General features: G+C 35.3%; 1 protein-coding gene across 1 annotated transcript in view; it reads left to right on the top strand.

The window, feature by feature from the left end:
• The first annotated feature begins 3,507 nt into the window (after positions 1-3,507).
• bmal2 (basic helix-loop-helix ARNT like 2) overlaps positions 3,508-22,940 on the top strand; it is a 92,456-nt gene continuing 73,023 nt past the window's right edge. The window contains exons 1-3 of the mRNA XM_051930633.1: positions 3,508-3,849; positions 9,729-9,870; positions 13,839-13,877. Coding sequence (XP_051786593.1) covers positions 3,792-3,849; positions 9,729-9,870; positions 13,839-13,877 — 239 coding nt within the window. The 5' untranslated portion in view covers positions 3,508-3,791. The remainder of the gene's footprint in view (positions 3,850-9,728; positions 9,871-13,838; positions 13,878-22,940) is intronic.

The following is a 22,940-nucleotide window of genomic DNA, read 5'->3' as shown; positions in this document are numbered from 1 at the left end:
AGCAGCGCTACCACTGTGCCACCCTTTCCCCGTTTACATGTGGTTTAATTAAATTGTTCTCAGCCTGAACTATTAAAAGACCCTCCAGTAAAACCAAACACATTTCATTTTTCAGTGTGATTTCCCTGTAAAGACTAATCCACTGCGAGGGGCAGCAAGGCTGAAAAAAGGATCACCCCCAGATGCAGTTAGAAATCAGAAGTGTGCTTATTCAATTGAGAAAATGGAATTCTCTTATATCTCAACTAGATAAAATGGTGCTTCCTGTCTTAATGGCCCTGAGTTCACAGCCAGCCTATCCATCTAAGGATGCTAACCAGAAAAATGTGGGGCTCTGATTAATTCCTCACCAATGATCCCAGTGACATTCAAGAGAAGACTGTTGTCCTGACATCATTGTCACAGACTCTCCATTTCATCCAGGTAAGACTGTTCACTGTTGTTAGAGATCAGGCCTAGAACAACATCTTATAATTTAAGGTTTCAACTGGCCTCACATACAAAGTCCCATTAAGTGTTGTCACACACATGCGATTGGGAAACTGCTGAAGGGCCTAAATGATAGTAATTCTACGCCAGAGCAGGGGGCAGCAGAGTGTGCTGACTGTCTCTCTCAGTCTCTTGCAGACCATCATGGTTTCAGTGCCACCAATGACATCACTTCCGGTCCCAGCGCCAATGATGATATCATGCCCGGTTCTGGCGCCGATGACATCACTTCCCGTACTGCTCTTTAAAACCGTCATCTTACCTCAATACAAACCAATTCTGTTTTAGACTCTGCTCTATGAACATCTCTGTTCAAATTTAAATCAACTTTTGCAGCCAGGAAACAATATACGGGTGGCTGCCCCAAACCTTTATGATGTCTGTGACTTGTTATTGTGACAGAATCCTGAACAGGAAAAATAAGCATAGGTATAGAAAGATGTTGAACTGCAGTCTACCATAATGCAATTAACAGGAAAGCAGAGATTTGGTTATTAGCACTGTTTCCTTCATATCTCCACTGTCCTGGGCTTTATTTTCAGCCTAGCAGCTATCCCTGTAGCTGTTTCCACCCTAATCCCAAACACATTCACTTGAAACAGTTTGGCTGCTCTAAACTGGCCAAGTGATGGTGAGAATATGTATAAGGTTGTACCACCCCTTTCCAAAATAGTTGGGATGTTGTGTAAAATGTAAATAAAAAGAGAATTTGATGATTTTCAAATCACGTAAACCCATATTTAACTGAAAATAGAAAAAGACAATGGAACAGATGTTGAAATTTGTATTGTTTTATGACAATACAAATTATTATTTGTATTGTATTATTTGTGTTGTTTTGAATTTGATGGCAACAACATGTTTAAAAAATGTTGGAAAGGGGCAATGAAAGATTGGAAAAGTTGTGTAATGCTAAAAAAACACCTGGTGGAACAAATGACAGCCAATTAGGTGGTTAATTGGCAACAGGTCAGTAACATGATTAGGTATAAAAAGATCATCACAGAGAGGCCGAGTCCGTCAGAAGTAAAGATGGGGAGAGGTTCACCACTCTGTAAAAGACTGCATTGGCAAACACAGTGCAACAATTTAAGAATAAAGTTCCTCAACATAAAATCGCAAAGAATTTTGTGACTTTCATCATTTACTGTACATAATATGATTAAAACATTCAGAGAAACCAGAGAGATCTCTGAATGCAAGAGACAAGGCTGAAAATCACTATTGATTGGATGTGATCTATGTGCCCTCTGGTGGCACTGCATTAAAAACAGACATGATTCTGTAGTGGAAATCACTGCATGAGCTCAGGAACACTTCTGAAAACCATTGTCTGTGAACACAGTTCATCTGTGCCTCCATAAATGCAAGTTAAAACTCTACCATGAAATGAAGAAGCCGTATTTAAAAATGATTCAGAAACACTGACACCTTCTCTGGACCCAAGCACATTTAAGATGGACTGAGGTGAAGTGGAAAAATGTCTTCTGGTCTAATGGATCAAAATATTGTATGTCATTCTTTTTGGGAATCGTGGATGCTGCTTCCTCCAGGTTTAAAAGGAGAGTGACTTGTTATCAACGCACAGGACTGTTCCTTGTGTTGCTCCATTGTTGCTCATGTTCATATCGTTACAAACTGCGGTTTGCCCAAAAGAGAGTCCCTTATCTAGGACACCATAGGCTCATTCATCTGCATATCTCTGAGATTATCCCTTATCATTGGTGGCTTGATGGTACAGAAGGTGCTGGACAAATCAAAAAACATAATCCTCACAGTCCTTCCAGCTTTGTCCAGGTGAGAATAAACCTTGTGGAGCAGATAAATAATTGCATCCTCTACTCCAATCTTTGTCCAATAGGCAAACTACAGTGAGTTCAGTTGCTGTACCACAAGAGGAGTCATATAGTCTAGGACCAGTGTCTCAAAGGTCTTCATGATGTGAGACACAAGATCTCACCATTCTTCTTGTACAGAAGTGAAGTGTGAGGCCTGATTAAATACTTGGACTACAGCAGGTGCACAGGAACACCACAAGAAAAGGCTGAACTGGACCACATCCCACTGCTGCCTTCAATTCAGACAGGAGCCACCTGTGTAACAGTGACCCAGACTTCTACTGCCGAACCATGGAGCCAGGAGTCAAATATGAAACCATGTGTCATCACCTCCCTGGCACAGTTCCTCAGAGCACTGAACCACACCAGTGTTCTGGAAAACACTGCAAATATCAACATCAGAAAAGCTGCAGTTGAAAACAGAAGATCCTTCATCACTCAGTGGCAACAAAAAGTACAACAGCATAACAAACTAGAATGGTACCGGAACCTTGAAGGTGTCTACACCTGGCACCATGCCTGGTCACAACAAAAGATACTGATCCACTATGGACTGAGTTGTCACAGTCTGGCAATAGAAACTGTTCATCACCAACAAACATGGAGAACCAAGCAAGATGGATACTATGGGCAGTGCGACTTTGGAGAGGTGGAAGATGAACAGTAGTTCCTTCTGCAGTGCTCCAAACAGAGCAGTGGTGGACTCCAGCTTCACCACATTATCAGAAGCGATTCCAGAGTTCCCATCATTGTGCAACATAGCCAAACTGGCCATTCTGGGGGAAGATGTATACATTAATCTATATATTATGCATATACTGTATCCTTTTTTAATTTAATTGGTGTATTATTTTATTCTGTATTTCTCATTACCTTTTAATCCCTTATCATACTCTTATTCTTGTTAGCACTATAAATGTTTTTTCTTTTGGCAAAAGGTATTGATACTTGTAAGCTACTTTAAATTGAACTGACCCTCTTGTAATATCTACATCTAGCACATACGGTAGTTCCTGAATAGCCTATTTCAATACCCCATTGGTGCACAGGCGCAACTGCGGCAAGGCTACGGACGACACCATTGGCCGAGCTTAACTTTCTGATTTTTTTGCGCTTTTCTGCAACGACGAGTCTCCTGCAATGAAAAACGGGAATTGCTCGAGGTCTTCTGTTCTCGCGTGACTTCACTTTACTCACCCGGCGAATTGACCTCAAGACGCAAATGAGGAATAGAGTGGAGGTGGAGAAGGATTTTTTGTTTCCGCGCCTTCATTGTGTGCTGTGCGGAATAAAAAAAATAAATATATAATAAAGTCAATTGTAACACTCCCTCCTCCTGTTTCCAACACAGCTCCCTCCCTCCCTCCCCCCCCCCCCCCCCCCCCCCCCCCTTGCTCTGTCTTCTTCTTCTACTCCTCCTCCTCATGCATTACAGTCCGGGTGCCCGGCGAACCGGCTCCTGCCATGTCGGTGGGAAATGCGGCGGCTGGCATCGATGAGACAACGATTGGAGAGACGACAGGTACCAAATATTCATTTTTAGCTTTCGGGGAGGAATGTCGAGCGTTTGGCCAGATGTGGCAAATCCGAACAGCCACTAGTAGGAGACTTGGCTTGTGTGCACTGCTGTCTCGAACGACTGCATATAAGAGACAGTTGTTGGAGGCGATCAAATAAGCGCAGTTTTCTAGGTTATAGTGCACGGCTCCGAAAGTAGGTCAGTAGTTTAGTAGATCAAACTCTTCGACTTGATAAAGTATGCATGGAACGCCAGTGTAGACCTAAGTTACCGATTTATTATAATGAAATAAATGCTGTGGATACTGATTGACTGTTGCTAAAGGACTTGCATTTGAAAATGTCACTTTAAGTTTTTAAATGCCCCTTCACCAGGAGTTTATGTAACGGCGCATTTGCGCTGTCATGTTGTTTATACGCGTTTTGAATATGTACTTTTGCGGGCTTGTTATGTTTATATATTTTAAAAGAAAACGTGGGGCGTGTTTGATCATCTTTAAGCCACTCCTGTATAGAAGGTATGTGGCATCTGGTGCAAGGAGTTTGGCCGACATGCCATAGACAGTATCTAGTTGTATAATCGTGCATAATTCGCAAATAATAATCTGTAGGTAATACTGGCAATCGAGCGTTTAGAGATTTACGCTGAAATTGAATAGAGAATGTGTTTTTTTCTTGTTACAAAAATACAGCATTTCTTTTATATAACGAGAATAAATTACTCGTCCTCTATTTTATTGGTGCCCGGGTTTGTACTTTTTATACTTCTTACTGTCGCAGCTGCACGTCAGTTCGTTGTTTTTATTGGGCTTCAGGCACAGTCTCTTTTTTAAACTGGAGTGATTTTATTGACTTGTTGCACCGTGAAATGACAGTACCTGCAATATAATATTTTTTTATTTTGGAAATGTTGTTGTGTTTATAAAGTTGACCTTAGAAAAACGCATCTCATTTGTCTTGTAAAGATGTCACATTGTGCTTCATTGTGCGCCGTTATATAAGATGTAGGTCAAATAACGAGGCTGTTTGCTATGATTTCTTTTCTAAGGTGTTGGTTGTGTTTTGTATTACTGTTTTAAAAGGCAAGTTGCTCATATACGTTTGTTTTTTTCCTTGGTGAATTCATGAAAGTGTATTGCTATATATATGTACTGTATATATACTGTATGTGTGTGTGTATTTATATGTACTGTATGTATGTGTATAGTGTGTGTGTGTGTGTGTGTGTGTGTGTGTGTGTGTATTTATATATATGTATATGTAGATAGATGGATATAACATATATAGAGTATTGAGCTATTATTGGTGCAGAAAAAAAAAAACTGGAGGCACCTGGGTTGGGGGGACACTAACTTACATTTCTTTTAGTTTCTTTAAAATAAATCCTCCAAAAAGACACCAAAGCCTTTAAATAGTAAGGATTTACTGCATCTTTTGTTTATGTATATATTATTGTTATTTAACAGTAATAGTTAAATGCAAGTAAAAAGTTTAATTGTATGTTACTTGATTATGTTGACCTCTTTTTGTATGTCTCTTTGGATAAAAGCATCCGCTAGGCAAATAAATGTAAAATATTAGGTTCTTATGTAAAATATTTTAATGTAATCATGAAGGAATATAACTGTTAGATATTATTTATTTTTCTATGAATAGCAGTTATTTCCCTTTAAACAATCGTATGTAGGAAGAGTGTGAGGAAGCTGAGCCAGTTACAGCAGCATCGAGGTAGGAGGCCAGTTATTCATTTTGTCACACTTGAGAATTAACACAATTGTCTCTGTTCATTAACTGAAGAACCCAGTAAATACTCCTCCACATTAAAGTAGACAATCAGTACCTCATAGTGTCCACCTGGGAATCAAGCCTAGTCTCCACCATATTTATTATTAGTAAGCCAATAGAACTATGTAAATATAATATGTACAGCGCCAAATACCAGAGAAAGGCAATCCAGGGATGCTTCTAAGAGTCAGAGTTTCAAAGATAAAGCCAAATGTTAAACTGACAAATATAAAGAAAAGGTTAAAATAGGCAAAGGAACATAGATGTTGGACAGAAGATGACTGGAAAAGCGTATTATGCTCAGCATCCCGGAGTCATCTTTTCTCAATTACATACAACACTGGTATTTGGTGTTTGTTTAGTGATGAAGACAACCGAGGATCAGTAAGGTGTTTGTCTCTCGAACTACAGACTCTGACGTCCTTCTCCTCTTATGCAGTTGCCCATCTGGGCCCCCTTCTTTTTCTAGTCTAGTTAGACACAGTTTGTCCTCTTCTCTCAAGACAGTAATGGATACCTTTGTATGAAATCTTCAGTTTCTTGGCAAGCTGTCACATGGAATAGCCATCATTTTGCAAAACACAATAAACTGGCATGTTTCTTGAGAAAGCTGTTTCATTTTGGCCATTTTGAACCCAGAACTGAACTTTAGGAACGGCAGTACCTTTTAACCCACGTGATCAGAGTAACAGGTTTCAGTGGTGCTAATGCAAGTGCAAAGGTTTCTCTAATAACCAATTAACTTGTAAACATGACTAATAAAGGATAAGGTAAGGGAGGTTACTTTAAGGACACTGAAGGACTTGCTGGTGAAAGTGGGGCTTTGAAGCAATATGTGAGTAATAAATTAAAAATCAGTCATTTCATGGAGTAATGACTATTATAAACACTAGTAATGCCTTGGCAATTTGCCCACTCATATCTCATCTAAATGGTTGAGCAGGCTGGGTATTCGTAATCTTATCTCTGACGTTGTACCTGAAATGCCAGCTAAAACTTGTGAAACTTAACCCACTGAAGAGAATGAAGAGAACTGTGTTATTAATTCTGTATGCTCTGCTAATCATAATGGACTTGCTTTGCTAAACTGTGGCTTTCTTACGAATAAGTTGTCTTTTCTTTATGATTTAATTATCCAGAAAACCTGTGCCTTACACCTGATTTCTGAGATGTGGCGGCAACCTGGGAATTATATATATAATATATATATATATATATATATATATAATACCTTTTGGGGTACAGTATATCCAAACACTGTTTGAAGTGCTTATGTTGTTAGCATGTTGCCCACCCCACCAAAAGTTAATTTATTTCTTTTGTCTAAATTAGATGAATTACTTAAATTTGCTTTAGCCATGATGTTCTTTGATTTTATTAAATTATTATTGATATTATATTTTTATTTTAATATACACACAGGTACTATTTGTTTCTTTGCCAATGTTTTCTCAATGGGTTTTGAATGTTTTAACTTGATGCAACAAGTTCATTTTCCAACTTATGGTCGTGTTTCGTACATTAGATCTGTTATATTCTTTTGGTTTTGAATATTTCTAATCTTTAAATGTTTGACATGTATAACTCCCTGTTTGCTGGAGTTCCTATGAAAATGTCCAATAGACTAGAATATATCCAAAAAAACTGTTCAGTTCTCATATCAAGTGAACTAAGCATACCATTCCTGTTCAACACCATTTGCACTTTCTCTCATTACCTTTAAATTTTACAACGTCAAACTATTTATAACATATCTTACTCAACTTTTCCATCATTATAGTCTTTTACACACATCGGTATAGTCTTTTACACACCATTTGTTTATCCTTGGACAACAGATCATTCAGTGTTATGGGCCCCTGGATCTAAAAGTCACTATTTGTGTGACTACCCTTTACTAACTTGTTTTAAATCTAGACTGAAAGCTTCTGTTTGGTCTTACATTTTAACACTTTAACGTCATGATTGGTATTTGTTCTGTTTTGTTATTGTTTGTTTGTTTCTGGCTTATGTTTTTAAATGTTGTCTAAAGTACCCTTGGGTATGAGAAAAAGGACTGCATAAATAGAAAACATGTATATGTTTTTTGTACTGAATTGATTTTTTTAAACTAATAAAAATCTGTTCAACCAAAAAAAGATCCAGCAGCATCATGAAGTTGCTTTCTATTGCTGTATCCTGCACAAAAAGCTCAAATCACTACCAAAGTCTTTAATTTGTTTTTTAAAAAAGTAAAGCTCTTAGGATGCAGTAAAGTTTAATTTTTTCCTGTAGCTTGATTCAGTAAACAACATTTTTAAAGTAAATTATCGCATTAAAATATTTTAAAAATAGTTAAAAGTATTATCAGTGGGAGAGTGATGTGTGCAGTATTCAGATGTATTGTTTTTGTAGAGCTGTTAAATACAAAAAAAAAATCACACATTAAAATGGTGGCTTTAAATAGATTCTTAACATGAGAGGGTTCTACAGAATTAAATATATAATCCCTGAGGTTATTGTATTTAATTAGTAATCCTTGTTTTTGTATACAGTAGTGCATAGAAAACATGTAAGAGTAAAATGTAAAGTAGTTTTTGGAATAATCAAAGAATTATGTTAAGCACTGCCTCATCACACTTTGTATATCTCAAAAGTCTGTTGACATCTTTGTTTTTGTGCATTCTTTGTCTTTGAATACCATTGTGACTGTTATCTACTATCATATGTTGATAACATAAGCTACCTTGCTGTTGAGGAGGTTTTCTTATAGTTGGATGTTTTTTATATATCTAATTTGAACTAAATTAGTCTAATTATTCTCCCTTTTCAAAGATGTGTACATGTACTACAGTGTGCAGGTTATATCGATTATTCATTGACAGCTGTCTTTGACAATCTGATAAATTTGATCAGCTAATCATAAAAGAATATCATAGCATCACTTATAACTGCATGTACGTAAATAATCTAGTAGTGTCATACTCTGTTCTTAGTCGCAGCTGTGATACTGTTTTCTATTTAAATACAGTTGAAATTTATTCCTTGTAGTTAGCAGGATTCATTAAACACATTATACAGAGATAAAAAATTTTTTTTAGACATTTCTTCATATTTAATTTTTTTTTCTGTAAGACTAAACTATTTAATTAATACAAAATGTTTGCCGTTCTTTGTTACATCTTGAGCTATCAGTGCCACAGGGCAGAGGCTTCCTCATTTGACTTTCTTTAGATATATCGAGGAACCTCGTGGGTATTTGTTAAAACAACACATTGCCTTTTCATCATTAGTAAACAATAGTACCTGGTGCACTCTGCTCTCTGTCATGTGACTTCCAGGATGGGATCTTTAATAATCTGTTCCTATGGTATTGGTTAGTAGATCATAGAAAATGTTAAAGTCTTAAAGTTCTGAATTTAATAATATATTTATTACCTGAATAAATGGGTAATTTCAAAAAGAACTAAAAACCATAAAATATGAATGTAGTTTTCTATCCAAACATTGCAAATTCATTCATTTATAATGTTCATTCACTTGTGAGCAAACATCATTTTGTGAAAAAATGAAATTTTATTCACTAAAATTTCTTGACTCTTAGAGTCATCAGTGTTGGCAGCATGTACTGTATAACACTATTTTCTTAATGGGTTCCCATGGCATTTTTTGTTTTAAGTGTTTTTTGCTTTCAAATTGAAGTTACAGTATTTTCAAAACGGCTTAATCCAATTTAGGGGTTGGAGTCCACTTCCCTTTTATTGTACAACAATGTTCTCAAGTATAAGATTTTTTTTTTTTTTTTAAAGTGAACAATTTTAGGTAGATTACCTTCCACAGTAATGTATTTTCTCTGTCCCACTAGCTATTGTCTGTATAATGTCCTACAATGATTACTTACTAAAAATATAAATTACATTCCAGAGTACAATAAGTAGAAGTTAATTTATATATCAGCAAATGATATATGTGAGTTTTTGCAGTTAAAATGCTGCAAAGGTAACAGTGTATGGGAAGATTTCAGGCTTTAACCAAGGTACTAAAAGTAGAGTTTTTTTTTTGATTAAAAATAATTAGTATAAATCTAGTATTAATATGTTCCTTTTTTATCTTCCTCAGAGGATCAGTTGGTTCTTGGGAGCCAGGGTCCTACAACGTCTTTCTCCAGCTTAATTTCTCCTCCTACTGCAGTTGTATCTTCAGACTTGGTTAAGTCCATGGTGGAGTTTCCCAGGAAACGTAAGGGCAGTACAGATAACCAGTAAGTTAAAATTTACTCTATTCATTAAAATAAACATTGGTAGATAGTATGTTTGATTTAAGGAGAGTTTTTAAATGTTTAATATTTTTCTGATTCTTTATTTTTCCCCATATTCGATTAACTAAAATGCCTTTTTGCAGTAGTTTTCCCATGCAGCTGAAGTAGGAGTTACCATAGGGTTGACCCTTGCATTAATAAACAATCAGTGTTTGAGTTTTTGAGAGAAGACAACACAAACATGCTTACAGATTTTTTGTTATCATTTTTTATGTAGCATGTTTTCATACAAAAAATGTAGCTCAAAGTGCTTTGCAAGATGTCAGAGAGAAAGTTATAAGAAAATAAAAACAAATAAGATTGAAGTAAGAATAATAATTGAATAAGTAACAAAGAAAATAAATGTTAAAAATCCTTACAATCCATTATTTTATAAATCCATAATCTTATAAAACAGATATATAATTAGTAGAAGAGTGGTGTCCTTATATGTAATATCATATTGTAAGTCTCCAAAGATGAGTCAGGTAATAAGGTCAGATGGTCGGATAGACAGAAAAAACAACCAAAAAAAATCTGCAGGGGTTCCGAAGCCAAAAGAATGCCTTGCCCCCACTGGGCATTCTACCTGACATATACATGTGCTTAAATCATTCCTCGTTGTTTCCAGGTTTCGTCTCGGAGGATTCAATGCAGTTGGTCTCATAGGACAGCTGAGGCACCCACCTTCATTCCAGTATCACAGGTGTCTGCACAATGCCTCAGTCAGGTGATGGTGCAAAATGCCACCATAGAAGAATCAGAAAAGAAAGCAGAGAACAGTAGAGACTAGTAAAGATTGCAAATCCCTGAAGAATATTCTGTGGTCTATTAAGAGCATAACTAAAATGTAACTACAAAAAAGACAAAAAAAATGTGTTTTTGTTTTTTTTTTTTTTTTTTATATAAATGTTCCACAGTATTAGCCTGGCGCGTCTCTATTGGTAAAGTATTCCTGATTTTTGGTGCATAACTGCAAAAGGCCTCCTCACCACTTCTTTCATTCTTGGCTTTTGGAATTACTTGCATAAACAGACCACCATTAGAAGATTTAAGGTCACAACTTGGAGTGTGGAGGGACGGGCACTCCAAAATATGAGAAGATACAAAATTATTTAAGGCTTTATACACCAATATTAGCCAATGTACCAATGCTAGAACTGGTGAGATGTGCTCAGATTTTCGTTTTCTAGTTAAGATTCTTGCTTCTGCATTCTGCACTAATTGCAACCAATGTATGTGTTTCTTAGACACTTATGTTAGGGGTTTATTACAGCAATCTAGTCAACTAAAAACAAAAGTGTGAATTAATTTCTCAGCATCTTCCAGTGTTCCAAGATGTCTATATTTTACAATGTTCCTTAAGTGAAAAAAATGCAATCATAATAATCTGGTTATTGTGCAATGTAAAGTTTAGGTCAGAGTCTATGATTACACATAAGTTCTTTATCCCCACCTTGACTTTATTGTTAAGGAATCAAGTTTATTTCTAATACCCTCACTATTTCCATTTTTGCCAACCACAAAAATTCCTGGGTTTTTTTTCAAATTTTGTTTGAGAAAGTTACTACTCATTGATTTGGAAATCCATCAACTTTTAGAATGGTAATCAAATGTGAAATTAGAACATGTAGTTGAAAACGCAAGATGTATGACACTTATCGCAGCATTTCAGTATCAACTTTAACACCATGTTACAACAACCTTGAAACTCAGAAGTTAGTTTAAACTAACTGTAGGCCAACACTATCTGTTAACTATACTTTGGATGTAGTACAGCCTACTGTACTATTAGTAGCACATTGCTCTTTTCCAGTAGTTCATCTTGCTGGAATAGGCAGTATTTGAAGAAGAAACATTGAAAACATTAAAACTGAATTAATTTATAGTCATTTTACAGAACCTCACTGAAGTATGCTGATAAATCCATTTGGAAATGAAAGCCTATTATGTAATTATTACCAGCATTATTATATTATTGTTTTGCCACTTTAATTTATTAGTGTCACTGACTGCTCAAATATGCTATTTATGATGAAAAAATAGAAAGTTTCATAGAAATTGAAAAATAAACATTTTTAATGATGTGCTTCTTATGGTTGCTTGAGCTTTAAGGATGCATTATATAATGCTCAATATTGGAAATAATGCAAGAATAACACATTTTCCTTGAAAGAAGTTAAAGGGGCTATCACTGCTCCATTCTTTTTGTCAGCCTGTGGAGTCAAAATTTAACAACTACTAAAACTCCACAACTTGATAAACTGGAAAAAGAGATACATTCAAGCCTCTTAATTATGCCATTACATTTTGGGGATTTATATAAACATATAAAAAAGAGAAGTATTTTCCGGATCTTCAATTTAAAGAAATACAGTGTATTACGTTATAAATCCTGTCATCTGTAAAATACTTAGGCATTCATAATGTTATATGCATACAAGATAACATTTTCAAATGTGCTTAATCCAAAGTAGAGTTATGGGAATGCAATGCCTATCCTGACAGCAAAACATTAATCAGCCTTCAGGGACCTTGGTTCATTATAGAGTCCACTTACAATTGGTTAGTTTAGCGTTGTCAATAAATATGAAATGCATGTCGTTGGTGACTTGGGAGGAAAATTAGAACACTCTAAGAAAAAAATGCTTGCACAGAGAGAATATGCAAAGTAGCTTAATCAAAACTGTTGTGCTTGTGAGGTATGGGAGAAACATGTCTTGATTCTAACATATTTTTTTTTGGTCGTCACAACACATTAATGCTAAATAGTACAGGCTTTACAAATTAACCGTTTTACGATAATTTACTTACTAATCAAGGCTTTTAAGACCCTTTGTCACGTGAACCACAGTTAAACTGAATTTTCATGTATGGGAAGACTGACAATTTTCAATAGGCATTGCAACACATTCTTGACACACTAATTCCAAGACGTACTTCATGCAGTGTTCTCATAAAATATCTTTACAATAAAGTTAGGTTTGGGGGACTGTTATCTTATTCTATTACCCAGCTGTGTTGATCTTTCTTCAGTAATCAATGTTAAACATAAATAAATCAAGTTTTCAAGTTATTTTAAGTATCAAGCATTTAAGTTATTAGTAAGAAAAACTTTAAATGTATTGGATGTTTAATTATGGAATATTTCAACATACTGAATTTCTTTGATAAGTGGTAATTAATATTTTGAATACTAAATAAACTTGTACATCCTACTAATCTGAAAGTGGTACACACTTTCACCCCTAAAAGATCCTTTCCATTATTTTTCATAAAAATTGTTGCTTTCAACAAATTATAATTGTTGTTTTTTTATTTTTAACTAGTCCAAATGTAACTACATATTTTTTTTTTGTCTAATAAGAATTTGACCAGTACAATCTGTAATCTTTATATAAAAAAAGAAAATTAAGCTTGCCTGTGCAAAGATGCCACTCCAGGTCACAAAATGAGTCCAGTAGCCCAGAGTTACTGTAGTTCTAGACTCAAAATATTTGTTCTTTCTGATATTTTTCTTATACATTGTGACAAAGATTTGGGGGTGGAGTGGTGGTTCTGAGGCTAAGTATCTGTGCTGGTATCCCGAAGGTTGCCGGTTCAAATCCTCGTCCCTGCCAAAAGAGATCCTACCCTGCTGGGCCTTTGAGCAAGACCCTTAACCTGTAATTGCTCCAGGGGCGTGGTACAATGGCTGACCTTGTGCTCTGACCCCAAGGGGTATGCAAAAACTTAACAAATTCTTAATACAAGAAATTGTATAAGGCGAAATAAAGAACAAAAAAAAAAAAGACTGGTACAGACCTGTTAGAAACAGAATTTTTCTTTATAGTATTAGTTATTAAGCTACAAGAAAGTTTGTATTGTGTGCTTTTTTTGCCATAATTTATGGTGTCAATATTTGGTTTTATATATTTATTTTGCTTTTTTAGAGAAATTGTTGATGTGGACATGGAAGAATTACAAGACAAGTATGTATTTTTAAATAAATCCCATAGTAAAATATAAGATTTTAATATATGAAGTTTAATAAATAGCATTATGTTGTTGGACAATGAACAGCATCAGGTAAAGTATTCTGCTTGTCTCACTCCAGAAACTAAGAAATCTTTTTGTTTCTTTCATAACCTTTGATGGTCATTCCAGCTAACAATATGTTCTCTGTAAGTATATTTTACTGAATCAATAACAGTATTTTATTTACAAGCCTTTTGTACAATCTACAACCACAAAAATGCAGCTGGTACATTAGAAGTATCTATACATATTAATAAAAGGCAAAGCCCTCACTGACTCACTGACTGACTCACTGACTAACTGACTGACTCACTCATCACTAATTCTCGAACTTCCCGTGTAGGTGGAAGGCTGAAATTTGGCAGGCTCATTCCTTACAGCTTACTTACAAAAGTTAGGCAGGTTTCATTTCGAAATTCTACGCATAATGGTCATAATTGGAACATATTTTTTGTCCATATACTCTAATGGAGGAGGCGGAGTCACGTATCGCGTCATCACGCCTGCTACGTAATCACGTGAACTAAAAACAAGGAAGAAATTTACAGCACGAGTCAAACGCGGGAACGAAGGTAAATGATGTTAATTTTTGACTGTCTTTTAATACTGTGTAAGCATACATATTAACACATGTGCAATTAAACGTGTGCATTTACGGGGTGATTTCTCAGGCTTAAAAGCTCGCCTTTTATCAAACGCGGGAACAAAGGTAACTGACGTTGTTCACTGTCTTTTAATACTGTGTAACCATACATATTAACACATGTGCAATTAAACGTGTGCATTTACGGGGTGATTTCTCAGGCTTAAAAGCTCGCCTTTTACTAAAAAGGTAAATGCAAAACTATTTTCAATCATTCTATGATCTGCTTCTCACAACTGAAGGCACCGTGGCTGATAGTAAATGACGTTAATTTTTGAGTGTCTTTTAATACTGTGTAAGCATACATATTAACACGTGCAATTAAACGTGTGCATTTACGGGGTGATTTCTCAGGCTTAAATGCTCGCCTTTTATCAAACGCGGGAACAAAGGTAAATCACGTTCTTCACTGTCTTTTAATACTGTGTAACCATACATATTAACACGTGCAATTAAACGTGTGCATTTACGGGGTGATTTCTCGGCTTAAAAGCTCGCCTTTTACTAAAAAGGTAAATGCAAAACTATTTTCAATCATTCTATGATCTGCTTCTCACAACTGAAGGCACCGTGGCTGATGTTACGTCACTTGCTGTCCAACCATAAGCGTTACCTGGTAGGTAACCGGACACTCTCTTCACTCCCTTTCGGGAATCGAACCTCTGAGGTTTTCTTTTGTTCTTAATTAAAATTTAAAAGCAATACTTCACCGCTGCTAAGCCCCTCTAGCGCTGACGTCCTAGGTTCGATTACCGTAAGCAAGTGCAGTGAGTGTGTAATTACATTCACGGCATTCGTAGTCTGATTCACAATCTGATTGTATGGGTGGTTACCTACCAGGTAACGCTTATACTTGGCCACCATGTCAGGTCGAAGTGATCACTCGAGTAAAGGCAGCTTCACAAAAAAACAGATCCTTAACAAACTGTTATTAGTATATTTTCCCTCAATTTAAAAACGTTTTATTTTCTTCTTAATAAAAATTTAAAAGCGGTACTTCGCCGGTGCGAAGCGCGTGGATTTGACCGACTGACACATACAGACATATTCATGAGTGCAGGTACTTTGGAAAGAAAGCACCGTGTAAACCTAAAGTTTAAATTAAGTTCATAGACCTACAAAAGGTTGCCATTCATTTGAGGCAAGATTGCTTTTCTTCTGTACAACTATACGTTGCATTCTCAAGAGTGTGCTTGCACGGCTTCGGATATAGATATATATATATATGTATGTCTATATATAAATATGTAAGCTTATAAGTACTGCCTTACTTCTCTTTAAGAAAGGAAGATGTAATGATACTTGATTTAAACGATTCCATGTCTTCCTGGGTTTGCGTAGCTTATTGTCAATATCTTTACACCTGTTTTTAACACTTATTTACTGAAACGGGCTTTCACGAAAAAAGTTAGGGCTTTGCTACAGGATACACCCTCCACAAGTTAAGCAAGTAAAAATAAAATATATATTTCTGTTTTATTTAAACCTTTTAAGTTCGTATGCATAGCCCCATTTGGCTGTTTAATTTTTTTTTTCTTTCTTCAGTAATATTTAATCTCCTTAAAGAAAAAGAACATATCCATTTTACTTTTTTTGTATCTCTTTAGTAATATTTTAGTGTAAAAGAATAACCAGTATTTAAACCTTTTATGTTACTTTATACATTTATTTTACACAATGTTGAAAAATTAATAAGAAAGCTACATATTTTGGCAGCTGCTGCTTTCATTTTCAATGAAATGAAAAAAAGCTCTCCAAGAGAAAACGTCAATGAAGAAGAAACAGTTTGTACTATCTAAAAATCAGAAACCCTCATTTATAAAAGTTTGCTGCAGATGACTTAACTGAAAATAAATGAATAGTTCCTATGTGTATAATACATATTTATCTATTTTACTTATGCCTTTATTCCACCAACTTACAACATCTGAGGTACAATTTGTTACATTACTTTTGTTTTTTGCAGCACAGGCAGGTGAAGTGACTTCCTCAGGGTCACACAGTGGTGTCAGTACCAGGATTTGAACTGACAAGCTCCGGGTTTACTGAAATATTACTGAACAAAGAAAAAAAACGAAAACGGGCAAATACGGCTATGCATACAGATGTCCATCCGTCCATTATCCAACCTGCCATATCCTAAATACAGGAGCCAATAAGTACATATGTATATATACAGTATATATATATATATATATATATATATATATATATATATATATATATATATATAATATATGTGTGAATGTATGTATGTATATATGTATGTCTATATATATATATATATATATATGTAGATATGTAAATTTGTATATGTATATATATGTTTATGTGGATGTGTATATGTGTATATACGTATGTATATGTAGATATGTATATATATATATATATATATATATATGTATATGTATATATATGTTTATGTGTGTGTGTGTGTGTGTGTGTGTGTATATATTATATATATAAAAGACAGCAACACTCATAACAATGACAACACAATTACATTGACAATCATGTTACGTTATTTTTAAAATGTTTCCTTTTTTTTTTTTCATAACCTCTTTAACACACTACTTCTCCGCTGTGAAGCGCGGGTATTTTGCTAGTATATTATATATTGTAGGATTAATAGCTGAAACTCCAGCTATTTTAAATGTAATAAGGTTTTCTGTGTTAATTTCCACAACCAAACCATTTCTTAAATGTATAACCACTATACTATTTTCTTTTAAGTTACAAAATATGTAGTGAAGAAACATTTGTCCCTTCTTGATTACCCCAAATATTTAATATATAAATATTTAATGCTGTTTATTTTTGGGTCTTTAGACAGAATCTAAAACTAAAAAACACAAATAAAAAATGTTATGCTACACTAGGGCTGGGCGATGTGGAAAAAAAATCTTATCACAATAATTTTTTTGTATCAGTCAATAATGATGTTTATATCTATAATAATAAAAGGCAAAGTCCTCAATGACTGACTGACTCACTCACTCACTGACTGACTCATCACTAATTCTCCAACTTCCCGTGTAGGTGGAAGGCTGAAATTTGGCAGGCTCATTCCTTACAGCTTACTTACAAAAGTTAGGCAGGTTTCATTTCGAAATTCAAAGCGTAATGGTCATAACTGGAACATATTTTTTGTCCATACACTGTAATGGAGGAGGCGGAGTCACGTATCGCGTCATCATGCCTCCTACGTAATCACGTGAACTAAAAACAAGGAAGAGATTTACAGCACGAGTCACACGCGGGAACGAAGGTAAATGACGTTAATTTTTGACTGTCTTTTAATACTGTGTAAGCATACATATTAACACATGTGCAATTAAACGTGTGCATGTACGGGGTGATTTCTCAGGCTTAAAAGCTCACCTTTTATCAAACGCGGGAACAAAGGTAACTGACGTTGTTCACTGTCTTTTAATACTGTGTAACCATACATATTAACACATGTCCAATTAAACGTGTGCATTTACGCGGTGATTTCTCAGGCTTAAAAGCTCGCCTTTTACTAAAAAGGTAAATCCAAAACTATTTTCAATCAGTTTATTGAAACGCTCCCGTTAAGGATTGCAATAACATATTCGCGAGATAAAAGAACGAAGTAGGGGGAAATGGAGGAACAGCCGCAAACAGCGAAGAGCAAAAAATTTATTAAACAATTGAGAACGGAGCGAGTGAAGCATACAAGCATGTTCATAAGGGAAACAAAGCACGGTGTAAAACGTAAGTTTAAATTAAGTTTATAGAAACGCTCCCGCTGCGGATTGCAATAACATATTCGCGAGATAAAAGTTTAATGAGAAGACAGGAGGTATAAACGAACCACACGCCGTGGCGCAACGTTAGGGGCAACAGTTTCAACCATTCTATGATCTGCTTCTCGCAACTGAAAGACGGCACATGGCGGATGTTAGCCGACTTGCTGACCGCAACGTTAGGGGCTTCAACTATGGCGCTGATGCCACATCTCAGTGCCAACACTTTGCAGACTGTACTTCAAAGACACGCCCTCCTCACTGGACAGTTAAAAACACCAATCAAACTAACGATGACATCAAGTATTACCCAATCAAAAGTAGGAAAGGAGGCATCTTCATAAAATGCGTGTGGGATGATTTGCATGAGACGCTGCTTTAAAAAAAAAATGATAAAAAAAATACGGGATAAATCCCGTCCAGTATTGATTCAAAACGGGACGCGCAATTTCATTCTCAAACGCGGCACGATTCCGTATTTTAAAGGACGGGTGGCAACCCTACAGTGCCAGGTAACCACCCATACAATCACATTGTGATTCAGACTAGGAATGCAATGAATGTAATTACCCCGATCTACATACAAGGCGAAAGTCTTGCAACATTCAAAGATGATGGTTTGGGATAAGTACACCATACAACATAAAACAGCTTATGAAGCCTTGAACCGAAAAAAGCAAGATCTCAGAGATCGTAAAAAAAAAATAGGAGGTAATGTCGTTTTACTCGCTGTAGATTTTAGTCAAACATTACCAGTTATTCCATGAGGGAGACCAGCAGATGAACTCAACGCGTGTTTAAAATCCATGCTTCTCCCACGCTCTGTTATATGTCGCGTGTTCTCGGGTAGGTGCACCAAAAAATTTATACATTTAACCATGTAATGGGCAAACAAAAAATGAGGTATACCCGAAGGCACTGCAGTAGTACTTCATGTAACTTTACTTCTTAAATGTTAATGTTTTACTGTTTAATAATTTATACGCTTCTTATATGTTGTTCAAATTCTTTTATCAAAATACCACTGACAGCGCAATGCACGATAACATGGAGTGAATACACCATACGCATCCGCCCACGGCTGCCCTGCTGTGCGCAGATAGGAGTTGATTCTACAATAAAATAAAATAAACATAAAAAGAGTAAAACAATCATCACCCATAAACCGTGTGTGTGTGTATATATGTGTATATATATATATGTTGATATGTGGATGTGTATATGTATATATATATATATGTTTATGTGTGTGTGTGTGTGTATTTTATATATATAAAACACAGCAACACTCATAACAATGACAACACAATTACATTGACAATCATGTTACGTTATTTTTAAAATGTTTCCTTTTTTTTTCATAACCTCTTTAACACACTACTTCTCCGCTGCGAAGCGCGGGTATTTTGCTAGTCATAATATAAATCAAGTCACTATTTTTGTCAAACTTAAAGGTTCATGTTTACTCCTAAGTGAGATTTGAAGATATCATAAGGTTAACTGTGGTTTAAGTGTTATTTTTTTTCTGTCAGAAGTTGAACATGACAAATGTTCTGTAGAACATTATACAACTGTATTTCAAATAAGTAAAATGTACTCTATATGTATAAAATCCTAAGCCTAAAAGTGCAAAGATTTTATATGACGTTTTTATGTCATGTTTTTTATCACGCTTTAAATCAGGCTTATTTTAAAACCTACATATATATCTTCAAACTTTAGAATTTATCAAACTTTAATGTGATGTTAGATTTTCAGATTCTTACTCTGCTTTTAAATTATAAACTAAAATATCAAGAAAGTCGTGTTTTTTAATATTAAGAAAGTAATGGTTTTTATTTTTGATCGAGCAAACTTTCTTTCACAGGAACAAACTATTAAAAAAAATATCTATTCATAACACCAATGTTTGTATTTAGGTGATTTAGTTAGCTGAAAGTTGAGTTATGATGACCCATTGCATACCACTTTAGTTTTCACGTGATTTTTCCTGTTATTTAAATGTCATTTTTTAAAAAAAAAAAATTTTTTTTATCTATAAGAATGTCAGTTAAAACGAATTGATTATTTATTTAGTCTCTTATAAATACTTATTGAGCATAGTGGACCTCAGTTTAACTGGAATACTCCAATCAGTAAGAGAGTAAATATTTTATTCTCATTTCATGATTTTGACACTGTTAAATAATAGTTTTTCATTTACATGTTTATAGAATTTCGTGATTTTGACTCCAATAAATAATAATTTTTCTTTTGTACATTTACAGATTTTACTAATATTCTGGCCGCAACTGGGGGTTGAGCGCCAAAGGCACCAGGGGGGCTTGCCCCCTTAGTAGGCATATATAAAAAACTAAACTCTGACTAGTCAGCTTCTTCAAGTGTTACAGGAAAACACAAACAAAGTTCACAACTAAATTCTTTGGTCAGTTCTAATGCATAAAATAGGTAATACAAAATAAAAAAAAGTCTCAATTCAAGTCAAATGCTTCCATGTTTTACTCTGAATGCACTAAATTTGTTGGTCATCTCCAGATAAAATCTCAATTAAAAATTCTAAAATCTTAAATGTAAAACTGAAATCTTAAAAGTTTTCAAGTTTTACAGGAGAGCACAAAGTGAATTATTTGATCAGTTCCAATTAAATACAGTAGATATTAATACAAAATAAATCTTAAAAAATTACTTCTATATTGTATTCTTCCCCTTGTGTAGATTCAAACTGTTTTAAGTGATTTGGAAACATCCACAAATTAATAGACAAAAACCATTTTGTATATATTCTTTGCACAAATTCAGGCAGCTATCAAAAGTAAATGAAGGGTAACATAAACAAAATTGATATATTCACCCAATTACGGTCAGCTTATGCTCCAATGTAAAAAATTAAATAAAGGCACAAGAAATCCCCAGTAGTGCAGTGAAGTCTGTGAATTCGGTATTGTGTGTGCTCTCAAGGTTGGCACTGCTTCAGATGGTACAAAAGATTATTACCTGTCTTTGTGAATACAAGCTTTTGACACAATTTGAAGTGCACGCTACTATGCTTCTTGTCAGACTTTAAATAGTCAAAATATCTCCACACTACTGAATTCCTCTGACTCATCTTTTCAACAACATCCTCATCTTTTGAGCCTTGGATTTGGTGTCTTCTTTGGTAACAATGTTTTTTTGATTTTTTTTTTCCCCCCAAAGTTTTCATTAACATTTTCTGTTATTTTGTCCTTCATCTCACTCCCACTACTGACATACTGGTGTGCACAGCTGCAGTAGTCCAAACATTAGCGCATGTGATGCTGCTACTCCTCCGCTGAGTGCTGTGTATGTCTGCCTAACATGATGTGGTTATAACTTTATTCAAGCCATATTATTGGTTTGGAATGGTGCTATTCTCATCATCATTGGCTTTTCATGTTGTCTGTCAAAACATGGATGGAATGAGTTCTGTCAATGTTGTATCAATCATGTCTTATATTTCTATTGAGGAAATGGTATTTCACGATAATCTTCATTGTTTTATCGCCTGGCCGTATTAACTCCGACTGGTATCAAGTGGAAAAATTGCACTCCCCTCCCCCATGTAATTAACCCGGATGAAGGGTTAATTGGAGTCTAGTAATTAACTTCCTTAGCATTCAACCCAAAGATTACTTGGCCAGTGAAAACAGAGTTAACAGTCTTAGTCCTGAGCATTAGCTGGGTAATGGTGTAGATGCATATTCTCCTACTGTAGCTTAATAATAGCATCTTGTAAGAAATGTTTTTCAGCAGCCTAGGTGTTGCACGCTCTTAACCGTGAAACGATTCTGTCTTCAAGGCTGTGATATTGAATCAGATAGTGAAACCGAAAGTGATTCTGATGAGTCTGAAAATGACTCTCGTATTTGGATTTCTGTTGATTCTGCTACAGATAAACCAGCACCACCTCATTTTGGTTTTGTGGGGCAGCCAAGAATAAAAGAGAATATTGACAGCCAAGATCTGCTTACTTACTTTAAGTTTTTTCTTGATGATAATGTGATTGAATGAATTGTTGTTGAGATGAACCGTTATGCTGAACAGTTTTGGGTAAATGACCGTATACTTTTTCAAAGATATACCACACAAAAGACACATTTTGATAGTATATATGGCATTAGCATCATCATCATCATCATTATTATTATTCATTCCATTAGTATTCTTAATTAGTGTTGATCATAAAGTTTTGCCAAAGTGTTATTTGCAGCAAATTTGCTGCATTTGACCTTGTTTGTCAGATTATTTACATGGAGATTCCAGGAGGAGGCAGTATGGGGCTCACAGCAGAAGGATGAGCAGGCGCAGAAGGAACTGTCTATTGTCGGGGGGGGGGGGGGGGGGGGGGGGGTTTCAACTGAGCAGCAGGAGGAGGAAGAAGATAATCAGGAAGTGGTGGTCAGGGGGCACCTCTACAACATGGCTGCACATATGCTGCAGTGCCTTAGGAGGAAACCCTGGATTAAAACTATAAAACAGAGGAACGATTACTGGGTGGCCAACCTACTAGATCCCCGGTACAAAACCAAGATGGGGGAGATTATAGAGCCAAGTTAACAGGAACACAGGATGCATCACCTCTGTTCTGT

Source organism: Erpetoichthys calabaricus, chromosome 1, assembly GCF_900747795.2.
Source record: "Erpetoichthys calabaricus chromosome 1, fErpCal1.3, whole genome shotgun sequence".
Classification (NCBI taxonomy): Eukaryota; Metazoa; Chordata; class Cladistia; order Polypteriformes; family Polypteridae; genus Erpetoichthys; species Erpetoichthys calabaricus.
Note: the sequence above shows the minus strand (reverse complement) of the source record. Positions and strands in the feature narration are given on the sequence as shown.